Consider the following 22,761-nt stretch of genomic DNA (forward strand, 5'->3'; position numbering starts at 1 on the left):
GAATGGCAGCTGTGTATAAGTTTTGCAGAGTACGCAACCACACATGTCTGCCTCAGCTTCCAGGTAAGAAACAAGAATTGTATTTTTATCAGATGTGCGCTAACCAGCCCGTTTTGTTATTGTAAGTGCATTACTTACTGCTTACTCTTAAGGGGAGTTTCACTAGTTTAGTTGTATGTAAGATTGACTGTTAAGGTGCATTTATCACCATTGTTTTTGGTGAGTGTGGGGAGTTCCGGCCATTCAGAGGGTTCAGTAGGAAGACATCTGTTAAGGTGCATTTATCACCGTTGTTAGAAGGTGCACTTAGAAGACAAGACGTTCACTTCACTAGTTTAGGTGTGTGTGTTATTCTAAGTACTTACTCTTAAGGGGAGTTTCACCAGTTTAGTTGTATGCAAGTCCGACCACCATTCATAAGGTGCATTTATATTGTAGGAGGAAGGCATCCGTTAATGTGCATTTATCAGCCATATCCATTAAGGTACATTTATCACCATTGATAGAAGGTTCACGCGTGTGTGTGTGTGTGTGTGTGTGTGTGTGTGTGTGTGTGTGTGTGTGTGTGTGTGTCTGTCTGTGTGATGCCCCAGTTGATTATACCTGGTGTCTAGAGTTATGCAGGCTCAAACCCTGTACCTTGGGTACAGGTAGCAAGATCCTGAATTCCTTACCAACCACCACTTGTGAAAACTGTCCATATTTTTGTTCTGTTCCTCGTAAAATCTGTGGTTTTCTGGATTTTTGTGGCAAATCAGTGAAGACTGAATTCATTAAATAATGACAGGCATTTGAATTTCAGACTTCATATTCTTCAGAAAATACATGGTAACATAAAACCTTTTATTCTAGCAATTTTCTAAGATCAGTATTTAAAAATTGTCCCTATTTTTGGGGCTGTATTCCCCTATTATTGGCTTTGTCCAGGTTTTTTGTGCTAAGAGGTTGAGAGCTATGGTGAGAACTGAATTCATGGAGTATTTTTGGGGCTGTATTCCCACATTATTGGCTTTGTCCAGGTTTTTTGTGCTAAGAGGTTGAGAGCTATGGTGAGAACTGAATTCACTAAATGATGGGCATTTAAGTTTTAGTCTTCCTATCTTTCAGGAAACGCATGGTGGTAACACAACATTTTATTCTAGCAACTTTCCAAGATTGTACAAGCTATGTTTAAAATATGTCCTGTTTTTTTGGGCTTTTGTCCCCCCAATAAATTTTGGCTTTTTCCAGATTTTTTGCACTGCAAAGTTGAGGAATACAGTTGAGTGTCAAGTGGATTTTACAAGGAGCTGAGAGCTTCAGGGGAAGAGTAGTGCTGCTTATGCCAAGTCTGTTTGCATTGTTGGTAGCACAACAGGTAGAATACTTGCTTTTGATGCAGAAGGCTGTGGGTTCCAATCCCACAGTAGGTTGATGCATTGCTGATACTGTACTGTGTTGTATTTTTAAAGGGGGCGTTTGCTGTACTCTTGAGAATGTCCTCCTTGGAGGAGATAACTAGTAACTGAACCTGTTATCAGTTTGCCATCCATTCCCTATTGCAATATTATTAGCTTATTATTTTTTAATGTAGCATAGGCAATTTATTCGTCAAGGGTAACAGGCACTTTATTTGTAGATGAAACAATGAAATATAAAATTGTTTGCTAGCAGCAACATCTTCATTAGCTATAGATCTCTTTAATGTGGAATTATTTAGATGGTGTTTACTTCTGCGGAGATTATGCATATTTACTGATACTGGTGGATTGTAGAAGTTTGAGTAGACTTTTATGATGGAAATGTTCTGAATTAGGTAGTTTTGTCATTATTGGTTCATGCGTTTTGTTTCATTGCTTACTAGAAAAATGTTCAAAACGATAAATTTAAAATTCACTCTAACAACTGTATTGCAGTATACTAGGAATCTAATTTAATACAATCAGGAAGGTGCATCAAAGAACACGTGCATGTTTTGTGTGCAAGGGGCCTATGATTTGAAAACAGCCCAAAGGTAATCTTTATCCACCACTGGCCAGATGCATTTTCTTTGACTGGGGATTTCAGTGCTGTTTCAATGAATGTGAACTTCAAGAGTAGAGAAGTTTTAATGCTAAGTCTATTTTCATTGTGAGACTGCTTTGCTTTGTTTAGCAGATGTCTATTAGTATTTGTGCTGTAAAATGTAAAATAAAAGTTTTAAATGAAATCCAAATCATTGTAGAAGTAAAGCAGTATGCACATTACAGTGTTTATGGTAAATGGGACATTGGAATGGCTGCAGGGGGAGGGCTGTGTATGGGGACCCCATTCGACCATGATTTTGTGAGGGGAGGAAGGGTGGCAAACTGACAGCCCCGGGCAGCACAAACTGTAGATACGCCACTGATCAGTAGGCCATGGAGAATGACTTTTGGAGGTCCTAGAAAACTATGATATTCGTTTGCTAAGATTAGAATATTGCCTACCATTAAATGCCCTAGTTTTACCATAAAACCCACATACTGCAAGTCGCCGAAAACAAAATCCTAAGGTTCATCATCTTCTCCCATGCCAGTGAACATTATTGCTACACATTTCAAAAAATAAATTGTTACCATTTACTACAGGGTCTGGGGCCATATTTTGGTTGTCTGCTCTTCAGTTTGCATTTGAAAGTTGATAGCCCACAATTCCATTGGAGTAGGTGGGGTTACACAATTATGTATGCAAATTTTATGTTGATCAGCGTACGGATTTGTACCTATTTTTCATGGGCCTTTGTCCAGATTTATGATGTTTCCAGGTTGAGAGGTATGGATATGGATACTGAGATACAAGCCATTAAAATGTTTTAGTCCCTTTAGTCTTCTACGGTTCTATGTTATATTTTCGAACATCCACAATGTCGAATACCATATGGTCGAGACCACATGGTCAACATTTGGAAGTTCGAATATATAATAAATAAAAATGGGAAAAAAAAGAAAAACACATCTTAACAATGCGAGCAGGGGGCAAGCCCCCTGCACCCCCCACACCCTCCCTACTTAAATAGACCAACTCTGAGATCGCACTTCAGTGCAGAAAATTCTGCACCATACGGCACCGTTAAAAGTCAATCTTCGAACACTTGAAATGTCGATCGTATGGTCTCGACCATATGACATTCGACATTTCCAGAGTTCAAAGATTTGACATAAGACCCTCTTATACACAAGTCAGGCATATTTTTATCAACCAGAGGAGAAGCTGTGGATAGCAATTAAAAAAGAGTTGAAGGATTTTATTTGGACAGGGAAGACAACAAGGGTCAAGTGGGATAAGCTAATTCTTCCAATAAAACAAGGCAGACTAGGATTACTCAATTTGAGGGGGTATTTTAGAGCAGCACAGTTAAGGCCATAGTACAAGCAGAAAACTATAATTCAAAGTGGAAAGGAATGATGCTTATACAGGGAGAAAACTCAAGAATAAGGAGAGACTGGGATTTTTGATGCAGACTCTTAAGGAAAACAACAAAAATCATACAGAGTATTATATTCATAAAATAGCAGGGAGTATTGTAAGAATCAAACCAGCACGAGAATGGAGAAAAGAGATTTTGCCGATAGGGATGCAGATAATGGGCAAGAGGGGGCTGGAATTTATTGGAGAAAACTGGCAAAGGAACCAAGGTATTGAGAACGAATAGCTAGAAAAGGAAAGGTAATAGAATGGGAAGAGGCCAAGAATTTATTTGGACTTCAGATTAAAGATTGCCTTCCCTGTCGAGGATAGATATCAGAGTATAGGCAAAGAGAAAGAAATAGGGGGCTCCTGAATGAAAGACCAGCACCGATAGAGTTTTTAATAGAATCTAGAACAGAAGCTGTCGTAAAAAAGGAATAATTAGTAAAGCATACAAAATATTGCATGATAATTATAAGAATCAATCAGAGGAGCTTAGAAAGGATAGGGAAGCGAGATTGGATAAGTAATTCACAAAGAGACAATAGGAAGATATATGTATATCTCCCAAATATGCAACAAAGTGTAGAAGATTTAGGATCTTTGCCTGGAAGTGTTTACATAGATATTTTTGTACCCCAAATTGACTCCAAAGAATTTTTCCTCAAGTGGATAGCAAGTGTTGGAGGTGTGTTGGGCAAGAAAGAGGTGGCTGGGAATATATTTTTTGGGAGTGTAATGAGCTGGCAGATTTTAGGGATTCCCTGCAGACCAGTGTGTTGGAAATGCTGGGTGAGCAGATTGGATTGATTTGTTAGATGATTTTTTTAAGTTATGATACAGAATCAGAATTGCTTAGACATAGTAAAGCCTTGCCGAATGTAATTATGGTGGCTGCCAAAAAAGCAATTACTAGATAAAGGAAATCAAAGTCTAGACCAACTTTACTAAAAGTAGTGAATATAGTAACATAGATAAAACAACTGGAATTGAGATTGTTTAGAAAAGGGAGGGAGCAAACTACATTGAATAAAATGGGAATTGTGGGAGCAATATCATGAATGAGATTTAGGAGGGAGGATTTGAATGAGCCATATAATGCTTACTTGACAATGATTGGATAGATTGAGTTATGTATAATGTTTGCAACTACAGTTGTTTTCAGTGGTGTCTGTGATATGTACTGTTTGCAACTAAAGTGGTGTTATGTTTGTTTTCATTTGTATAAATGTAAGATTGTCTGTGTCATATGTAAATATTTAATAAAGATGTTTGTTAGGAAAAAATCACACATAGGAAGGGCTGTTTTCTTATCATATCTGTTCTTCCATGTTGAGAATTCTGGTCTAATGCATCAAAGCAAATGTGCAGCAGCATGGGGTATATAATGGATTGTCATACATTTTCAGCATGAGACATGCATTGATCCTTCAGAGAGGAAAATGCTGATTTTTTTGCAGTTTCTGTCCAGAAGATACCAGTTAAGTGGGTATCAGGCATTTGCAACAACTGGAGTGGCCACAGAGGTTTCTTACTAAAAGAATAGAAGGTACAAGTAACATGTCCTACAAGGACTGCCTCAAAGCGATGTCCCTGTACTCAGTCTCCCGCAGACTACTAATGGGCTCTGTATACCTAACATACATAGTATTTCCTGATCCAGTCCTGATGGATCTTCTGCACATTTACAAAACAAACACTATACTTACTTGAGCTAAGGATCTAAACCTTGTCTGTGAAATAAAATGTGTTGGAGGGACAGGTATTTATCTCAGAGATTACCCCTTCTCTGGAACAGACTCCCGATTCACGTGAAGCAGAACTCCTCCGTAAGCGTGTTCAAATACAGTTTGGATTAATGGACGGGAAATCAGAAATTCACCCCGGCTTGTTGCCTGTGTGCCTTATGGACAGAGGAAGCTTGTAAAGACCCTAAGACACAGGCATATACTAAAGCTGTCTTAGGGAAAATTGTGGCATGAATGGCTAGGCTTAAAAAGGCCCTAGGGCATACCTCTCAACTGTACAGGTTTTTGGCTCATATTTTTGATCTGTTCCTCATAAAATTTATTATTTTCTGGCAAACCACTGGGATGATCTGAAGATTGAAATCACTAAATAATTATATACATTTGTGTTTCAGACTTCATATCCTTCAGAAAATTCATGCTAAGACAAGTCCTGCTATTATAGCAACTTTCTAAGTTTATAAGAGCAATATTTAAAATCTGTCTGTATTTTTAGGCCTTTGTGCCCCCATTCTGTCAGGCTTTGTCCAGATTTTTTATTGTAAGAGGTTGAGAGGCATGCTATAGGGTTGTTAACCTAGTAACCTCCTATGATCCTATAGCCCAGTTATGATTTATTGTTACAATGACACCTCTTCAAAGATGTACTGTTATGCTGAATATACTGTGTGTTATTTCTACTGTTCTTTACCTGCTGAAATATGAAAACTGAGGTATTAAGAATGCATATGAAAAATGCATCATTTTTTTTTGTCTTCATTTTTTTGGTAATAATTCCTTTGGTAATAATTTTGAAGATTTTTGAAGGACTGAAGCCTGAAGCCTGAAGTGGCATCATAGTCTAAAGAGAATGTAAATAATAATAGTGGGTGTTATGTTGTTTGTTTTTAAATCTCATGCCTCACTTGGAAAGACAGATCTCGTATCAAGGAACTTTCTTGGTAGGTCTGCATTTAGAATTATCCTTCCTTTCAGTCTGTTCAGCTGTTTTCCTGAGTCTGTCATGATCAAGAACTTGTGTCCTTTGCTGTTGTATATTGTGACATGTTACCCTGATGAAGAAGAATACACCTGTACCTCTCATACATGGTTAGAGCTTGATCCTGATTTCTTCCATTGTGAAACGATTCTTATGTTCAGTGCCTAAACCAGCAAGCCACAGAAATGGTCATGTTGCCACCAATCACAAGCTGAAACCCACATTAGTACTTATGTTATTATTTGGAAGGGGAGTATGACCTGAAGCATTGCTGTATGTACCAGCATTGGAGGCTGTTCATGTAGTAATGCAGTGGTGAGATGCTTTTGGCCTACTTTTTTTTCTGAGAGTGGTAACAGTTGCAAGGGTCTTGCACAGCGATGAGCAGGAAGTTCCATTATACACCCTCATTTCAATGCTGCAGCACCATCAGAAGAGGATGGAAATGAAGGGTAGTAGTCAGTCACACCATCTGTGAGGTAAATCTGTCCTTGAGGTGGCCTCTTATTCCCCATGTATAACATTTCTGACATAGACTAACAAGGGCTCGAGTTCATACCAGTCTTCTGCTTACACAGATTTATTTATTTTTCCTTTTGTTAACTGGGTTAGTCCCACTAGACTACTTGCCTCTCTTCAGGGGACACCTGAGGTGGTATTTATATAATCAGTGGAAATTTGTCCAGGGCATTTGGGAACTTCCGCTACTCGTCATTGTTGAGTGGGACCTGTTTTGGTGGACCTCTTGCTGTTTCCATTCCAGGTGCAGAGGTGGCCAGAGAAACAGGGAGGCAGATGGAGAGAGAAGATGATGATGGAGTGGAGAAGGAAATGAAGGAGAAAGCAAATATTGAGACCGGAGAATGTGTGCAGGATTTTGAGGAAATGTTTCAAAGAAACCTGTTTGATGGAGATGTGTCAGCAAATGAAGGATGTGTAATTACAGACCTCCAGTTGTGAGGGTTGCGGGATGATTTACTTAAAGAAACCTTGGTACAGAGTGAGCCAGAAAATGAAGCAGATGTTTCCTGGGGGGACATTATGGAGAAAATACAAAAGAAAGATGCAAAGAAGTCATGAAGAATGGTAGTGACATGGAAGAAAACATATGCAGAGAAAGTAAAAGAAGGCTAAAGTGGAGTAGCAGAAAAGAAGGTGGAAGAAAATGAAAAACAGAAATACATAGTGAGTTTCAACAACTTAATTTTTTAATGGCTTTTGCTGCTTGTTTCCCCAGCAAAGAGGCTCCATTTTCAGCTTGACTGTGGAACAAGCTAGCTGTCTCATGGTCAGTCTTTCTTCCAGTCACAAAAAGACAAAAGTTAAGCAAATGGCCTTTACCACCACAACAAATTAAGCTCCTCTCCACAAAAGGTTAAGTGACTCTATGGAGGCCCAAAGTTGGCTCCTCAGACCACTCTTCTCCTCCCCCAATACCCCCTGGTATAGCACCTACTGCCACTATGGAGTGGTGGTTAGCCATGTCCTTTGCAGATGCAGTGCACAAGGGAGAACCATTCTTGTTGGTCCTGGGATGGGGAACATTGAAGGCTTTCTTGTCTAGTCAGAATGTTGTTCTCATGCGTGTAGAAGCTGCTGTTGCCATTAACAACCCTCTTCATAGGTTCATAGGTTGGTACTAGGCTATCAGCCCTAGGGCCTATACAAGCCTAACCATAACAATTCCCTGGCTATTTCTTCCCACATTATTTATTTTCCTGGACCCCTGTCTAGCAGGGTGACTGACGTGATCCCTGGGGTGAATTTCCTTTCTCCCATCCAATCGTTAAGGTTCCTCTTGAAGAGGTCCAAAGAGGTACTCTGCTTGACATGTATGGGCAATCTATTCCAGAGTCTGGGGAGTGTCTGGGTCAGGAACCTATCCCTCCAGCATGTTTTGTTTATTGTGATGACAAAGTTTAGATCCCTGGAGCGTGTAGCTCTGAGGGATTGGGATTTCTTTAAGTGTAGCATGTCCAACAGCTCTGGGTTTGACATGGCCTTGTATGTTAAGCAGAGATCGCCTCTGAGTAGATGATATGCGACAGAGTATAGCTGGAGTTTTTTAAGGCGGTCAGCATAGGGCATCTGCTTTAGGCCTGTGATTCTTTTAGTGAGGTATTTTTGAGGCCTTTCCAGTTGTTGCAGATGTCTTGAGAGGTACATACCAAGTGGGGCGTTGTATTCTATAATGGGTCTAATGAAGGATGAGTACAGTGGGACAATGACCTCCCTTTTTCTGGATGAAAAGCCCTTCGTGATGAGGTGTGCCACATAGAAGGATTTCCTGACTGTTGTGGCGATGTGGTTATCGAAGGTGAGACCACTGTCCACCTGTGTCCCTAAGTCTCTTATCACACTTTCTGTGTTTAGTGTACTGCCACCTATATGGTAATTCATGGATACATGTTTTTTCCCAAAGGGGATAACTATACATTTCTTGGCATTGAGCTTGAGCCCATGGCTCTGGCACCAAGCATCTGTTTCTGTAAGGACCTTTTGTAGAGTATCCACATCATTTGGGGATTCAATAATGGCTCCCAGTTTGCAGTCATCTTGGCCCATTTTTCTTGCTAAAAAGAAACAGAAAAGTAAACGTGTATCTATCCCCCCTCAACTTTTTCTAGACAGAGTAGTTTATTAGATTTGGCTTGGATTTAATTCGGGCTATTGATGCTTCTTATAAGTTTCTGGTAAAAGAAAAATGTATGCCTCTTTTCCTGAAGAGAATCAAGATTTTGAATCTGGACAAGAAGATGAAGGGACAGATGTGGGGTTTACTCCTCAGATTTCTTATTCAAACTCAGAGGACAGCACATTATCTAATTCTCCCTGTTTCTCTCTTTCTGAAACTATTTCAAGAATGTGCCATGTTTTCATTGGGAGAACTCTGAGGTTTCTCAGTCCCACAAAACATCCTGTCAGCTGTTATAGATGGGATTTCCACAAATGTCACCCATTCCTTTACTGCTGTCAGCTTTGGAGGATGTGTGTATCACTGCCTGCAATTTTCCTGATAGGCAGACTGCTTCCCCTAAAAAGGCAGATAAATTGTATAATTTTCCTTGTCATTTAATTTTTATATACTCTTCCCAAACCTGACCCAGCAGCTATAGCTTAGTTAATTCTTATGCTAATAAACATTTAGTGTATTCCAGTCCTACACTTTCTAACAATGATGGGAAAATAATTGATAAGTATGGGGGGGTGCATGCTTCTGTGGTTTTGATTTTCAGAATTTTGATTTATCAGGCTCATATGTTAGTTTATTCGGAGTACTTGTGAATCTATGAGGGTGAGTAAAAATCTGTTTTAAATGGTTTAATTTATTCCATTTTACAGGTCACAGCCCATTGTTTAAAATGTGTGTGTGACTGTCAGAACACCTTCTAGGGCTTTGGCCACTGATAATGTTTTGAGGAGGTTTGCTGGGCTGCATTCTCAGAACCCCTTAGATGATGTGAAAAATGAGATTCTGAATCCCCTTTTGGATAGAGGTTTTTGTTTAGTCCCTGTGTTGCAGAGGTGATCAGAAAGAGCAATTAGAGGGGTAAGCTGTTACAAGGAATCGTTTAAAGATTTTTCAGCCCTCATTTTCCAAATTTTTAAGGGATTTTCTAACCCCTCATCCAGTTTTGGTAAAAAAAAAAAAAATAGGCACCCTCAAAATTGCTGGTAAACATATGATCTGAAGTAGCTAACTTTATTTGTGTAGCAACCTATGGGTATCGGATCCGAGCCGGCAGTTTTCAACAGCTTAGATCCAATCTCCTAGCTCCTCCCAATACCCATAAACCCCTGCCAACCCTGACTGACCTCAGATCTAATTTGCCACGCTTGTCGTCAGCAGCTGGGTTTTCGAGCTCCAGGCTTGGTCATTTAGTTAGTGAGAAAAACAAAAAAATGCATTTCTTTTCTATCCCTTTAGTGTGAGTGTGGTGTGTTTAGATCCCTTTGGTCTGTAAACACTAGTGTTAACTCTTACTTTAGTTGTAATTTTCCCTCCCTCTCCCTCGCTGGTTCATCAGGGTCTGTGTGCGTGTGTTGGGGCGTAACGAGTGTGTCCCCCTTAGTTTAAAATGTCTGAGGCCCCAAAACCAATCTTCTCCAAATGCACCGAGTGTGGCAATAAGCTTTCACCGGCTGATGGCCACACTCGGTGTGTTCTGTGCCTTGGGGTTGGACACCTTTCCTCTGGGTGTTCCATCTGCGCGGCGTTCAACCCCAGGGCACTTAAGGACCGGAGATCCAAGCTGATCCTGGCGGGTCTCTTGCCCCCGGATTCGGCTTCGGCCTCCGGTCCTACCGTGGCTTCGGCGGCAGCCACTTCTGCCTCTCTCCCCCCGGCCGGGACTCGACCTCCCGCTGCAGGCCCGGAGGAGAGGAAGGCCAGGAAAGACAAAAGGAGGGAGAAGCACCACAAGCGGAGGGCCAAGGCCTCCGCGTCGGCCCCCCCGGCTAAGCGGTCTTCTCCCTCCAGGGCTTCCCGGTCTCCTCACTCTCTGATCCGGTCGCCCTGTTTTTCACCGGGTCCTGAGGAGGAGACCCGATCTCCTTTGAGGTCATCGAGGCGGCACTCCCGTCCCGCCTCGGTGGCCTCGTCGAGATCCACTCGCAGCTTTTCCGATGCGGATTTGGACCGGATGATGCGAAGGTTCCTCCAGGCCCAACTGCAGATGGGAGTGCTCCTGCCCCTCCCCCTCCGGGGGGGAGCTCGACCCCTTTCTTTGCCCCGATAGCTCCTTCTCCATCCCGCTTCCTGGGTTCGGAGCCTTCAGAGCCGGGCAGCCTTAGAACTGGGGGTGGGTCGGCGCCGACAGTCTCGGGTACTTCGGCGCCGACGCTTCCCTCGAGCCTGTCGGGTCCGTTTTTGTTGGATCCAAGCTCTCGGAGCCGAGGGCTGAGCTTCGGATCCGAGGGTTTCAGTATGCCTTCGGCGCACTCCAGGTCGGAGCATACTGGTCCATCGGATCCGATCTCTTAAGTGCCGGCCTCGGTCCGCCTGTCGGATCCGAGTGAGGGTCTGCTCTCTGATCCCAGAGAGAGCGGCTCTCCCTCGGCATTCGACGTGATGGAGAGGGCTCTGTCGACTGCTTCCAGGCCCCCGGTCCTTGCCACGGCTCCACCCTGCACTCCTTCTCTGTTGGGTCCGACTTCCATCACCCGGCCCCAGGGACAGCCTGCTTCAATGTCCCAGGTCGTTCCCTTGGAACAGGATGTTGCTGGTGAGGCCTCCTCGGACAACCTCCCCGAGGAGATCCCCCACAAGCGGAAGTGCAAGAGGAGGCACGTGGACTCCCCTGAGTCCTTGAATGAAGACACGGATTTGGAGGAAGGGGAAGGCTCCCCAAGGTCACCCCCCGAGGATGTCTCCTTTGGAGACATCATGGAAATGCTCAGGATCAGAGGCGGGTGGTCTACCCCAAAGCCGACCTCAGATGAGTCCGTGTTCCTGGAGGCGTTTGAAGCAGGCCCTTCTACCTCTTGGGTGTCCCCTCCGGCCGACCCCCTGGTGGACCTGATTACCACCAGGGCGTGGAAGGAGCCAGACACTGTGGAGCCAGTCCCGAACCGCCCTGACAGGATCCTCAGTTGCCCGGAGGATAGGCCCCATTAGAACAAGGGTCCCCCGGTAGATGCCATGTTGGTGGCAGCGGCCACTAAGAGGGAACTAACTCGAGAGCCCTTCGGTCCACCCCCCGGGCAAGGAGTCCCGATCGCTGGACCGCTTAGGGAAGCGGGTGTTTAGTTCAGCGTCCTTCTCGGTTAGGTCTCTGAACTATATGGCACACGTTATTCGACTGCAGCGGGATCTCAGTAAGGAATACGCTGCATCGCCCCCGGAGTCCATGTCGGCGGAGGACAAACAGCTGTACTCCACCCGTATGGCCACTCTTAGGTCCATTTGCAATACCTCTATGCGGCTACTATCCCATGCCACGGAGGGAGCTGCTAGAGCCAGCGGAGCAGGCCTCATCATGAGGCGTCAGGCCTGGCTCCGGCATTGTGATTTTGCGGAACCCTTTAAGGCATTGTTCGCAAATGCCCCTTTTGCCGGTCCTACCCTATTTGGGAAGACCGTTCACGACACCTTGGTTCAGAGCGAAAAGGACGGGAAGACGTTCTGCCGTCGGAGTCGGCTTCTCTGCTCCCTAGAGGTCCTTCTCCAGGAACCAAAAGGGACAGAAAAAGATGTGGTTCCGGAAGTCGCAACAGTCCCAGTCCGCTCTGGATCCCCAGTCCTTCCGTGGCAGAGGAGGACAGGGAGGACGCCGTCCTAGAGGCAGAGGGGCCCGAAGAACTTTGGGTCCAGAGAACCCTTCTCTGATCGGCCCACGCAGCAGCCCTGAGGGGTTGCCCGACTGCTCCACTCTGGAGGCAGTCGGGGGACGTTTCTCGAGGCACCTGGCAGCTTGGGAGTCCATCACAGCAGACCGCTGGGTGCTTCGCTTCATATCCAGAGGTTACAAGATTCCCTTCTCTTACCCCCTTCTCTTCCTGAAGCACCTCCCCGATGTCCCACCCGATCAGAGGGAGGCCACAGCTGCGGAAATTCAGCAGCTCCTAGAAAAAAAGAGCCATCCAACACGTCCCCCCAGACCAGCTCGGATCGGGTTATTACTCCAGGTTCTTTTTGGTGCCAAAAAAGACGGGGGACTTAAGGCCAATCATCGATCTCTCCCTCTTGAACCTGTCAGTAACCAAAGAGAAGTTCTGGATGGTCACTCTTCAATCCATTCTCCCCCTTTTACGGGAGAACGATTGGATGTGCTCTATAGACCTCAAGGATGCGTACTACCACATTCTCATGGACAGACGATCCAGGAGATTTCTCCGCTTCTGGCTAGGAGCCAGTCATTACCAATTCAGGGCTCTCCCCTTTGGTCTCAACTCAGCCCCCAGGGTGTTCACCAAAGTGTTAGCAGTGATAGCGGCCCACCTGAGGCTCCAGGGAATTCAGGTTTTTCCGTACCTGGACGACTTGCTCCTGACCGCCCCGATAAGGCATCTACTCTGCACAGCCAGGAACTATTTTCTTCGCATTGCTCCCTGGCTAGGGATCACAATAAATATGGACAAATCTTCTCTCACCCCAACTTGGGTCATAGATTTTATCGGGGCCAGGTTAAACACAATCAATCTTGTAGCCTTCTTAACCCCAGAACGACTTCGAACCCTGAGGCTTCATGTGTGGGCCATCCTTCTATCTTCAGCTCCTCCTGCGAATTGGTCCTGAGGGCTGTAGGCTCAATGGCAGCAGCAATCAATTTATTGCCAATGGCACGTCTGAACATGAGGGTCTTGCAATGGACCCTCCAAGTCCAGTGGTCTTTTTGTCACTACCCTCTGAGTCATCCCATTCCCCTCAGCAAGGCTTGCAAGAGGGCTCTCGTATGGTGGCTGCAATCTCCGGACCTCCACACATGGTGCCCCTTCTGTATGGCCCCTCCCCTTGCCACGGTGACCATGGACACCTCTCGCCTCAGGTGGGAGGGGCACACTTCGGGCAGGACTGTCCAAGGCACGTGGAACAACACGGAGACTTCTTTGCATATCAGTGTCCTAGAGATGAGGGCAGTGCTGTTAGCATTGCAAGCACTTCAGGACCTTCTTCCTGTAGGGACGATTGCGATCCAGACGGACAACATGTCGGTTGTCTGGTACATCAACAAACAGGGGGGAACCAGGTCTTACCCACTCTGTCGAGAGGCCATGAGAGTGTGGGAATGGGCGATCTCCACCAACCGTTTTCCCATTGCAACGCACATTCCGGGATGGTTCAACATCCTGGCGGACAGACAGTCGCACCATCCTTTCCCCTTACGAGTTGTCTCTCAATCCGCAGGTAGCGAATCAGATTTTTGCCAAGTGGAGACAGCCCTGTTGCGATCTTTTCGCCTCTCCTTCAAACACCAAATGCAACAGCTATTTCGCTTTAATTCCCCAACTCGGGGAATCCTCGAGAGATGCTCTGGTGCATGCTTGGCCTCCCTGTCTGCTTTATGCTTATCCACCTCTTCCCCTGATGCTAAAGTTTCAACAGAAAGCCAGTCGGTTGGGGAGCAGGATTATCCTCATTGCCCCATTCTGGCCTCGTCAAATCTGGTTTCCTTACCTTTGGTCTCATCTGGTGAATCCTCCTTGGATTCTAGATCCCCTCCCAGATCTGATTTCCCACCCTCTGGGTCTCCCAACCCCGATCCTGATCAGTCTCAAGCTCACAGCTTGGCTGCTGCAGTTCCACTCGTAGCTAGGACTCCCGGCATCTCTTCCCCAGTCAAAGCCATTCTAGTAGCAGCCCACAAGCCTTCTACTAGGAAGATTTACAGTAGCAAATGGAAACGTTTCTCGATTTGGGCGGAACGTCAAAATTTGGATCCCTTCACAGCTCCCTTACCTGCTGTGTTGAACTTCTTATCAGGACTGCTTCACCAGGGGGCTTAGCAGTTCCACCGTCAAGGTTCAACTAGCAGCTATCTCTCACTACCATGTCGGACATGATCTACGTCCCTTGATCACTTCTAAACTGTGCAAGACCTTTCTGAAGGGCACCTTCCTGCTCAGACCTCCGGTAAAGGAAGTGGTACCTCCATGGGATTTGACGTTAGTGCTTCAGGCCTTGACAGCTTCCCCCTTTGAGCCTGCAGCTTCAGTGGATCTCAAGTATTTGTCTTGGAAGACGGCCTTTCTCGTCACCATTACTTCGACTAGAAGAGTTTCTGAAATTCAAGCCCTTTGTGTGAAAACCCCGTATCTAACCTTCCACAAGGATAGAGTTTACCTCAGGACCAATCCCTCTTTTTTCCCTAAGGTTGCTTCCGAGTCAAATATCAGTCAGTCCATTAACCTGCTAGTTTTCTTTCCCAATTATCAGAACAAAGGGGAATACAAACTACACCTTTTGGATGTGCATAGACAACTTCGATTTTATATTCACAGGACATCTGGTCATAGGCAATCCGACCAGTTGTTCGTCTCCTTTACCAAAATGAATTTGGGTAAATCAGTATCTAAAGTCACATTGTCTCGATGGATCTCGCAATGTATTCTTTTGGCTTATGAAAGTTCTGGTAGGCCCGCACCTCAGGGAGTCCGTGCCCACTCTACCCGATCTATGTCCACCTCTGCTGCCTTTAGATCCAGGGTATCCTTAGATGATATTTGTTCGGCTGCCACTTGGGTCTCATCTCTTACGTTTATCAACCATTATAAGCTGGATATTATCTCCAGAGGGAGAGAGCATCCTTTGGCTCTGCAGTACTCCGGAACTTCCTTCCATGATGGCCGCCCAAGGTTCAGGTAGCTGGGGACTCTGTCCCATAGGTTGCTACACAAATGAAGTTAGCTACTTCAGATTAAGAAGTTATGTACTCACCATAACGTTCCATCTGAGTAGATAAACTTCATTTGTCAGCAACCGTACCCCCTTCCTTCCCCCTGACCTTTGATTGTTCACATTTGTTGTCTTCAGAGATGGTCTTTGAAATTGATCTGTCTTTAGCAGTTGCTGTTTTAGGGGCAAACTTGATCTGAGGTCAGTCAGGGTTTGCAGGGGGTTATGGGTAGGAGGAGGAGCTAGGAGCTTGGATCTAAGCTGTTGAAAACTGCCGGCTCGGATCCAAAGTCGGATCCGATACCCATAGGTTGCTGACAAATGAAGTTTATCTACTCAGATGGAACGTTATGGTGAGTACATAACTTCTTATTTAAGAAGAAATGGCTAGGGCTTTCCAAAAACAATACAAGAACCCCCAAAAACCAAGGACAGTCCAACAAATCAGAATTGATTTTGCCTCCCCTACCCTCACCCCTTTCCAGGGGATAGTTCCTCATCCACCAGGTTAGACTTCTTTTTCCCCTGTCCTTAGTCACTTGTTTTATGGATTGATAAACTCAATTTCTCCTCCTGAGATTGGGAAATATTATTATTCAAGGGTGTTTTAGTGCCAAAGAAAGAAATTGCTTGGAGACCATTTCTGGATCTGGTAGTGCCCGAGGTCAAATTGCTATTACTTCACAACCTGTTACCCCTTCTTCCTTATTCAAGTTTACCAGTAACACTAGATTTAAAAGATGCTTATCAAATCCTTATTCATCCAGACATCGGGTATTTCTTAAGATTTTGTGTGCCCAGATCACATTATTGGTTCTGCCTTACCATTTGGACTCTGGTCTGCACCAAGATTGCTCACAAAATATCTGGCTCCAGTTATAGCACATTGCAGACTACAGGGTATCCACTTTTTTCCATATTTAGACAACTTGCTTATCTTTGCAGTGTTTTTCAAGTTGTCAGGAATCTCCCACTTGGGTGAGAGATCACTTACACAAGCTGGGATCCAAGAGAACATTCAAAAGTCTTTTTTGATTTCTTTACACAGGATTGTATTCCAGGGGTGTCAGTCACATTGGTTCTCCCTCCTTTTGGAAATGACCAGGGGCAGTTATCACAAGCTTCCTACAAAAGAGTAGCGATGTTTGATACACCCCAACCCTAGTAAACTTCAGCTGATTGCCCGGATGATAGGGTTTTAATTCCCTTTAGGCACCTGTTTAATGAGGATGTGCAGCAAATACTAATGGAGACAAGAAAGTCTGCTACTAAAAAGTCTTAATGTTAACAAATGGGGAAGTTTGCTAGTGCGTGCCAACAACATAACCAGTACTCAATCAGGTTTAGTTGTTCTCTGGTTCTGTAGTACTTGTGTGAGTTACTGTCCTATGTCCTTTCTTACTCCTCCAGCAAGGTTCATGCTAATGGAGCCTACTCTTTCAATTCATTCTCATGTCCGAATGTTTTTGAACGACATTTTGCATGTGGAGTTTCCAAGAAAACCAGTGTCTCTTCCTTGGGATCTTAATTTTGTGTTAGAGAAGCTAACCCTTACTCCATTTGAACCAGCTAATCTGGTTTGCTTGAGAGTCTTAACATGGAAAACAGGTTTACTGATTGCAAAGACCTCTGCAAGAAGAGTATCTGAGTTGCAAACTCCTATGATGCATCATCCCTCACTCATTTTCCACAGACACGGTGTTTCTTTGAGCACTAATCCTTCCTTTATGCCTAAAGTGGTATCCAAGTGTACTTTACTTGCTTGTTGAGATATTACATCTGTCTCCCCATTTTCTTTCCTGAATATCAAAATTAGGCAGAAAGGATACTCCATACCTTAGATTTCCACAGCCATCCCGGGTAATATCTTGACAGAACTGAAACTTTCACATCTTTGGATCATTTATTAATTTTTGTGAAGGTAAGGAGGAGGAGCATCCTATGTCAAAACAGCCTATTTCCAGATGGTTGTCGAAGGCTGTTACTTTTAGTTATACTCACCACAACAAAACTATTCCAGGCAGGGTCAAAGCCCAGTTTACCAAGTCCTTGGCTTCGTCTATGGCTTTTTGAATAGGGTTGGATTCCTAGAGTAAACCAGAAGCAACAACTTTGGCCCTCTGTATGTGCTATTACAAAGCACTGTAAGCTTGATTCCTTCTCTAGATCTAGAGCAAGCTTTTATAGGTTCATTCTGTGGGGGTTCCTGGACCCTTCTCTTTCCACCTCCCAAATGTAGTAAGTTAGGGTAATCTACCCATATAGCTAAGGCTAGTGTAGCATTGATCAGTATTCTGAACATAGTACAGTTGTGTAAGTAAAACTTTACTTTGACGATAGATGTTCAAAAGATCACTGCTGCACCCTCCTCCATTTTTTTGTTGCATTAATTATCCAGAGTGTGAACTTTACTTTTTCTTGTTCCTTGCATTTTCCTTTCAGGGTGCAGCTTCCCTGTCTCTATTGGCATGAAACCTGTGGAGGGCTTGACACCCAAACCTGTCTTTTTAGTCAGCTCGTCTCAAGATGACTGACAGTTTGGGTGTGTGGAAGGTGCCGAGAACCTTTGGAAGCTGCCTATCTGTTTTATCCTTGGCAAGATATAATTAGTATAGCTAAGGCTATTGCAGCAGTGATCATTTGAAAATCCCACTTACACACCTGTACATCTTCTGTTTTTTTGCAAAGAGCCAGGGGCAATCACCACAGGCTTCCTTACAAAATGGATCTACTTACACAAAAATAGGGGTGTTTGATACACCCTGATCATCTTCAACTGACTGCCTGGATGATGGTCTTAATTCCCGGTAATGTGCACCAAATACTAACGCAGACAGGAAAGCCTGCTACTTGAAAGTAATGTATTAGCAAGTGGAACATGTCTAGTTGGCGCCAGCAACATAACCAGCACCAATTTAGGACTAGTGTTTCTCTGGTTTTACAGTATTTGTGTAAGTTACTAGCCTTTTACTCCACCATCAAGGTTAATTCATTGGCTATTTCAGCATTTGGGCTTCCGCCTCCATGCCCACTTTTTTAAACATTGTTTTATATTCATTGCGAGAATACAGATATTTTTTGCCATGGCAATATTGAAGGACATGCGAGCTCCCTTACCTTAGTCTTGTTAGGATCTGCACTGCTTTAGTACTATTCCCGTCCATGTTGGATCCTACTGCAGCAATGATTCTTATGAGTTGCATCATACAGCTGTGTGGGCAGGTGTTTGAGTCACTGCAGCAGTACAGGCTTCCTCACAACAACCTTCATATCACAAACATTTTTGATTGTTGGCATACCTTTTCTCTGTACTACACTGCATTTTTTTCTGCTCTCTCACACCTAATTTGAGGAATGAAGATCTTTGCTACCTGACTGTCCCAGGACTGCCCTATATTTCCAGATAGAAAAACAAAAAAAGATGGGATGAAATGCTTTTTTGCATCACTAGTCCTACTGATATCCTTTTCAAAGGGAGACAGCCACTTCTTGGGATGCCTGAAGATATGGAAATTTGGCTGGCTAAGTGGATGTTATAGTCCACCTATGACTAATTCCAGTCCATGATGAATGATGCTGCAGCAGTGATCCATGTATTCATGTATCTATTGTTATGGTGAATTATTTACTCAACTGTACTCTACTTAACCCAACAGTAGACCAATTTGTACTTAAATTATTGTTTTTCTCCTGTAATATAGGATGTGCATCCTTCTTGTTGTGTGTGCCACCCAGGTTTGGATGATGTGGCGATTTATTCATTCTCAACTGCGGCGTTGGCGAGAAAATCATCTTGAACAAAACATGCGAAAAAGGATTACATTATCAAAGCAGCAACCAAAAATGGTCAAAAAAGAGCCTGGTAAGTAAAAACTTGATGGTGGTCAAGCAAAACTACAAAGAAATTAAAGGAAGGAAAGCCAGTATTTGCTTACATATGGGAAGTGATGGAGCCAGAGATGGAAGATGTATGCCACTATCCTGTGGGAGCCTTTTCTTTATGGATATGTTTAGTGTATAATCCATGCTGAGTACTTTGCAAAGTATAATGAGGAGGATTATGATTACATTTATCCTCTTAGCCAAATCGTGTCCAACAAATGAATGTCAACAACAAATTCACTTTGAAAGCAAAGCTCAAAAGGTGAATTTCTTTGCATCCATCTCAAAAGCTTAACTGTGATTGGAGGCTCTATCATGGTGTTTTATAGTGCCATGTGTTAGACTTCCCATTAAAAGTTTTGTGTCAGCACAGCAGACAGTGATTAGCAACTTTTAATACTGTTGGTTGATGAGAGGTATACTTTGTAAATTACTGTAATGCATGTGTTGCAGTGCATTGTTTGTGTAGTTGTTTAACAGCAAGGTTCATACACAAGAACCTCGCTATGACAAACATATTTCTGCAAGGTTCTTGTATATGAAATTTGCTGTTGTAAGATTATTTTGCTCACATTCTCAGAGTTTAATCAGTTAGTTCCACGCTTTATAAATGAATAACACTAGTGCTTATGTTGCATTTGACATTTTGCACTTATCACCATATGTTAACTAAAATCTTGGGGGATGGATTTGCAGAATTATGCACAGGTTTTTGTAGAACTTAACTCTTCCATATTTGTGGATAATGATCCCCCCATACTTCTATGGTAGGGATTTGTACCCAGCTCCCTCTGTCTGATGAACTTTGACTTGTAAACCAAGTGACGAGTTAATCATATGGAAAAGTAAAGAACTTCAACAGAACTTTACAGTCCATGTTGATAAATAGTCTTCAGATTCTATAGAGCAAACCTTCAAGGATTAGCTCTGTATTTTCAGAAAAGTGATTCAGGGTTACTGTTTTTTACAAGGCTGGCCATGTATCTCTTTTTTTCTCTTTATTTAATAGCTAAACATTTGAAACATCAGTATAGTTAACAATATATGTTATACATATCTCAGATTTTGAAGTAAAAAATAGGCTGAACAATATAAAACAAATTCTCAAAATCTAACTATACAAGTGCTGTCATGTGCAAGACCTACTAGCTTCAACAGTAACTTCCAAGTAAATATAATCTAATTCATGGTTTTCTTTTTATAAGACTGTATAGTTCACTTTTCTCTCTTCTTTGCAAATGTCTGTCAGAATTGCATTCTACTAAATTGTTTGTTGCTTTTATTAATGTCTGTATTTTTTTTTTTTTTTGTAATTACCCAGGCTGTGCCTGAAATTGGTCCCTTATGACCAGTGCCCTACCCTAGTAAATAAACAAAATTAAATATAATATAAGCAAAGCTTGACAAAACATAACATCAGTATGCATTAGAATGAGTTAATGTTATGTTTTCTAGACTAATTATTGTTATCTTTCATCTCTGTGTAGTATATTTTCTCTGTATTTATCTGCAGGGCTAGTCAATTTCGGACAATATTTGTAATTTATTATTGACTTTACTGTAATAAAAGTATAATTTATCACAGCTAGTAAATTAATGAACTCTAAAAGTTATGGGAAGATTTTTTTTTCAATTCCTTGTACTTAACATTCTTGCTATCGCTTAAAGAAATAAAATACCAAATAAGATGGAATTGGAACATTATATTAGGCAACCTCCATGTTTTAAATTTGTCTGTGCACAGCAGTTGTGTGAACAATTGAAAATTGTTATACTATTAACATATCAGGCTTTAACCTGTGATCTGAAGTTGTTAATCTTCATCCCATTCATCACTGATGGGAATCTGTTATCCTCGGAACCGTGCCGGCCATATATTAAGCTCACGCCAGCCAAAAACTCTCGAGCTAAGCTTTTACCCATGATACCATTCTCCCTGTTACCCCAGATCTCGTTTGCCATGTCACCGTAAAGCAGCGTTCAAGCCAGCTCTCAAGCTAAGTTCAACTTTTTTGACGTTTTACTGTCATTTATTCTTTAGTGAGTGTTTTATTCTTTTTCCCTCTACCCTTTCTACATACCCTTACTGTTTGAGCTCTACTGCTAAACCTTTTAACATTTTTCTTAATACCTGTTGGTAGTTTTGGTACCATTTGTGGTACGGCCTTTCTCCCTACCCTTTGGGGTATTTTTTCATACCATCGCTGGTATTTCTTTCTTTCTCTTCTACCTTTACATAAAAAAAAAAAAAAAACTCTTCCCTTTTCTTTACAACCTGTGAGTTTTCTGGGTGCTTCATTATGTCTGAGAAGAAAGTTATTTGTGCTTTCAAACAATGTCATATTTGTAGTAAGAAAATACCTAACAGTGACTTACATGATGATTGTGTATATTGTTTAGGGGTGCCCCATCTCTCTGTGCAGCCCCCATGTTCTGTTTGTAAAGGTTTCAGTCAGCGCACGTTAAATGAACGAAAAAACAAGTTGATCCTGAAGAGCCTCCTAAAGACACCCTTTTCAGAGGCTCTTTCTGTGATGGAGGGCCCCCCACTCCCAGAAAAGACGGGAAAAGACCACATTCTGTACCCTTATCACCCTCTGGTGACCCGGGTAAACCTAAGTCAAAAATACCTATAATGTCTCCGGAACCCAGGCCTATCGCCACAGCGCCCTCCCCTGGTTCTGTCAGCTATTATACCACCTTTGGCGCCTGTTTCAGCACAGACTTTAATAAGAAAAGTCACACACTGCTTGCACCATGGACTACAACAGATATAGTTTATTTTTCCACAGTTAAAACACACGGATTGAGCGCTTTCTTCCTTTCAACAGGGACTTCATCAGAATCAATTAATAAAAACCTTTATCCCTCCTGGCATGTCTAAAGGTCAGTTCCCTATGCTTTCTCCTATTAACCTGGTGAACTTGGGCATTCTGAGGCAGTGTAGCAACTGCCTCATGTAGACAGATAACCCTCTCCTCTTACCTCCCAACGCTCAGACTTGTGAGAGATGCACTTATGTTTCCAAATGGGAAGCCATGCACTCTCAAGCCAACACCGGAATAGCTGGTCAAGAGGAGAAGGTCAACACCTGCACCACACCACATGCAACACATAGCCCTCCAGAACACACACCATAAGAGCTCTCACATAATACAAACAACACATCCACTTTCACTGAGGCTGTCAATATAAATCTACCCAAACAGCAGTGGCCTCCAAGGCAGAAACACACTCGACCACCACAAGACACATAGCTTGCCTACACAGTGTGCCCCTGAATCTAAGCCCCTAAAGCAAAACAGCTTTCCCAATACACTAATCACAGGTGACTTGATAGTGAGGCACCCTGATGTCCCACTCACTAGGTTGAATAAGAAGGTAACAGTCAGCTATCAGATGCCAGAATC

At 43.1% G+C, this 22,761-nt stretch overlaps 1 protein-coding gene across 1 annotated transcript in view; it reads left to right on the top strand.

Moving 5' to 3' along the window:
• TRAM2 (translocation associated membrane protein 2) overlaps positions 1-22,761 on the top strand; it is an 895,653-nt gene that overhangs the window by 815,396 nt on the left and 57,496 nt on the right. Inside the window, exon 10 of the mRNA XM_044062384.1 lies at positions 19,171-19,331. Coding sequence (XP_043918319.1) covers positions 19,171-19,331 — 161 coding nt within the window. The remainder of the gene's footprint in view (positions 1-19,170; positions 19,332-22,761) is intronic.

Source organism: Protopterus annectens, chromosome 2.part1, assembly GCF_019279795.1.
Source record: "Protopterus annectens isolate FY-2018-M chromosome 2.part1, PAN1.0, whole genome shotgun sequence".
NCBI classification, from domain to species: Eukaryota; Metazoa; Chordata; order Ceratodontiformes; family Protopteridae; genus Protopterus; species Protopterus annectens.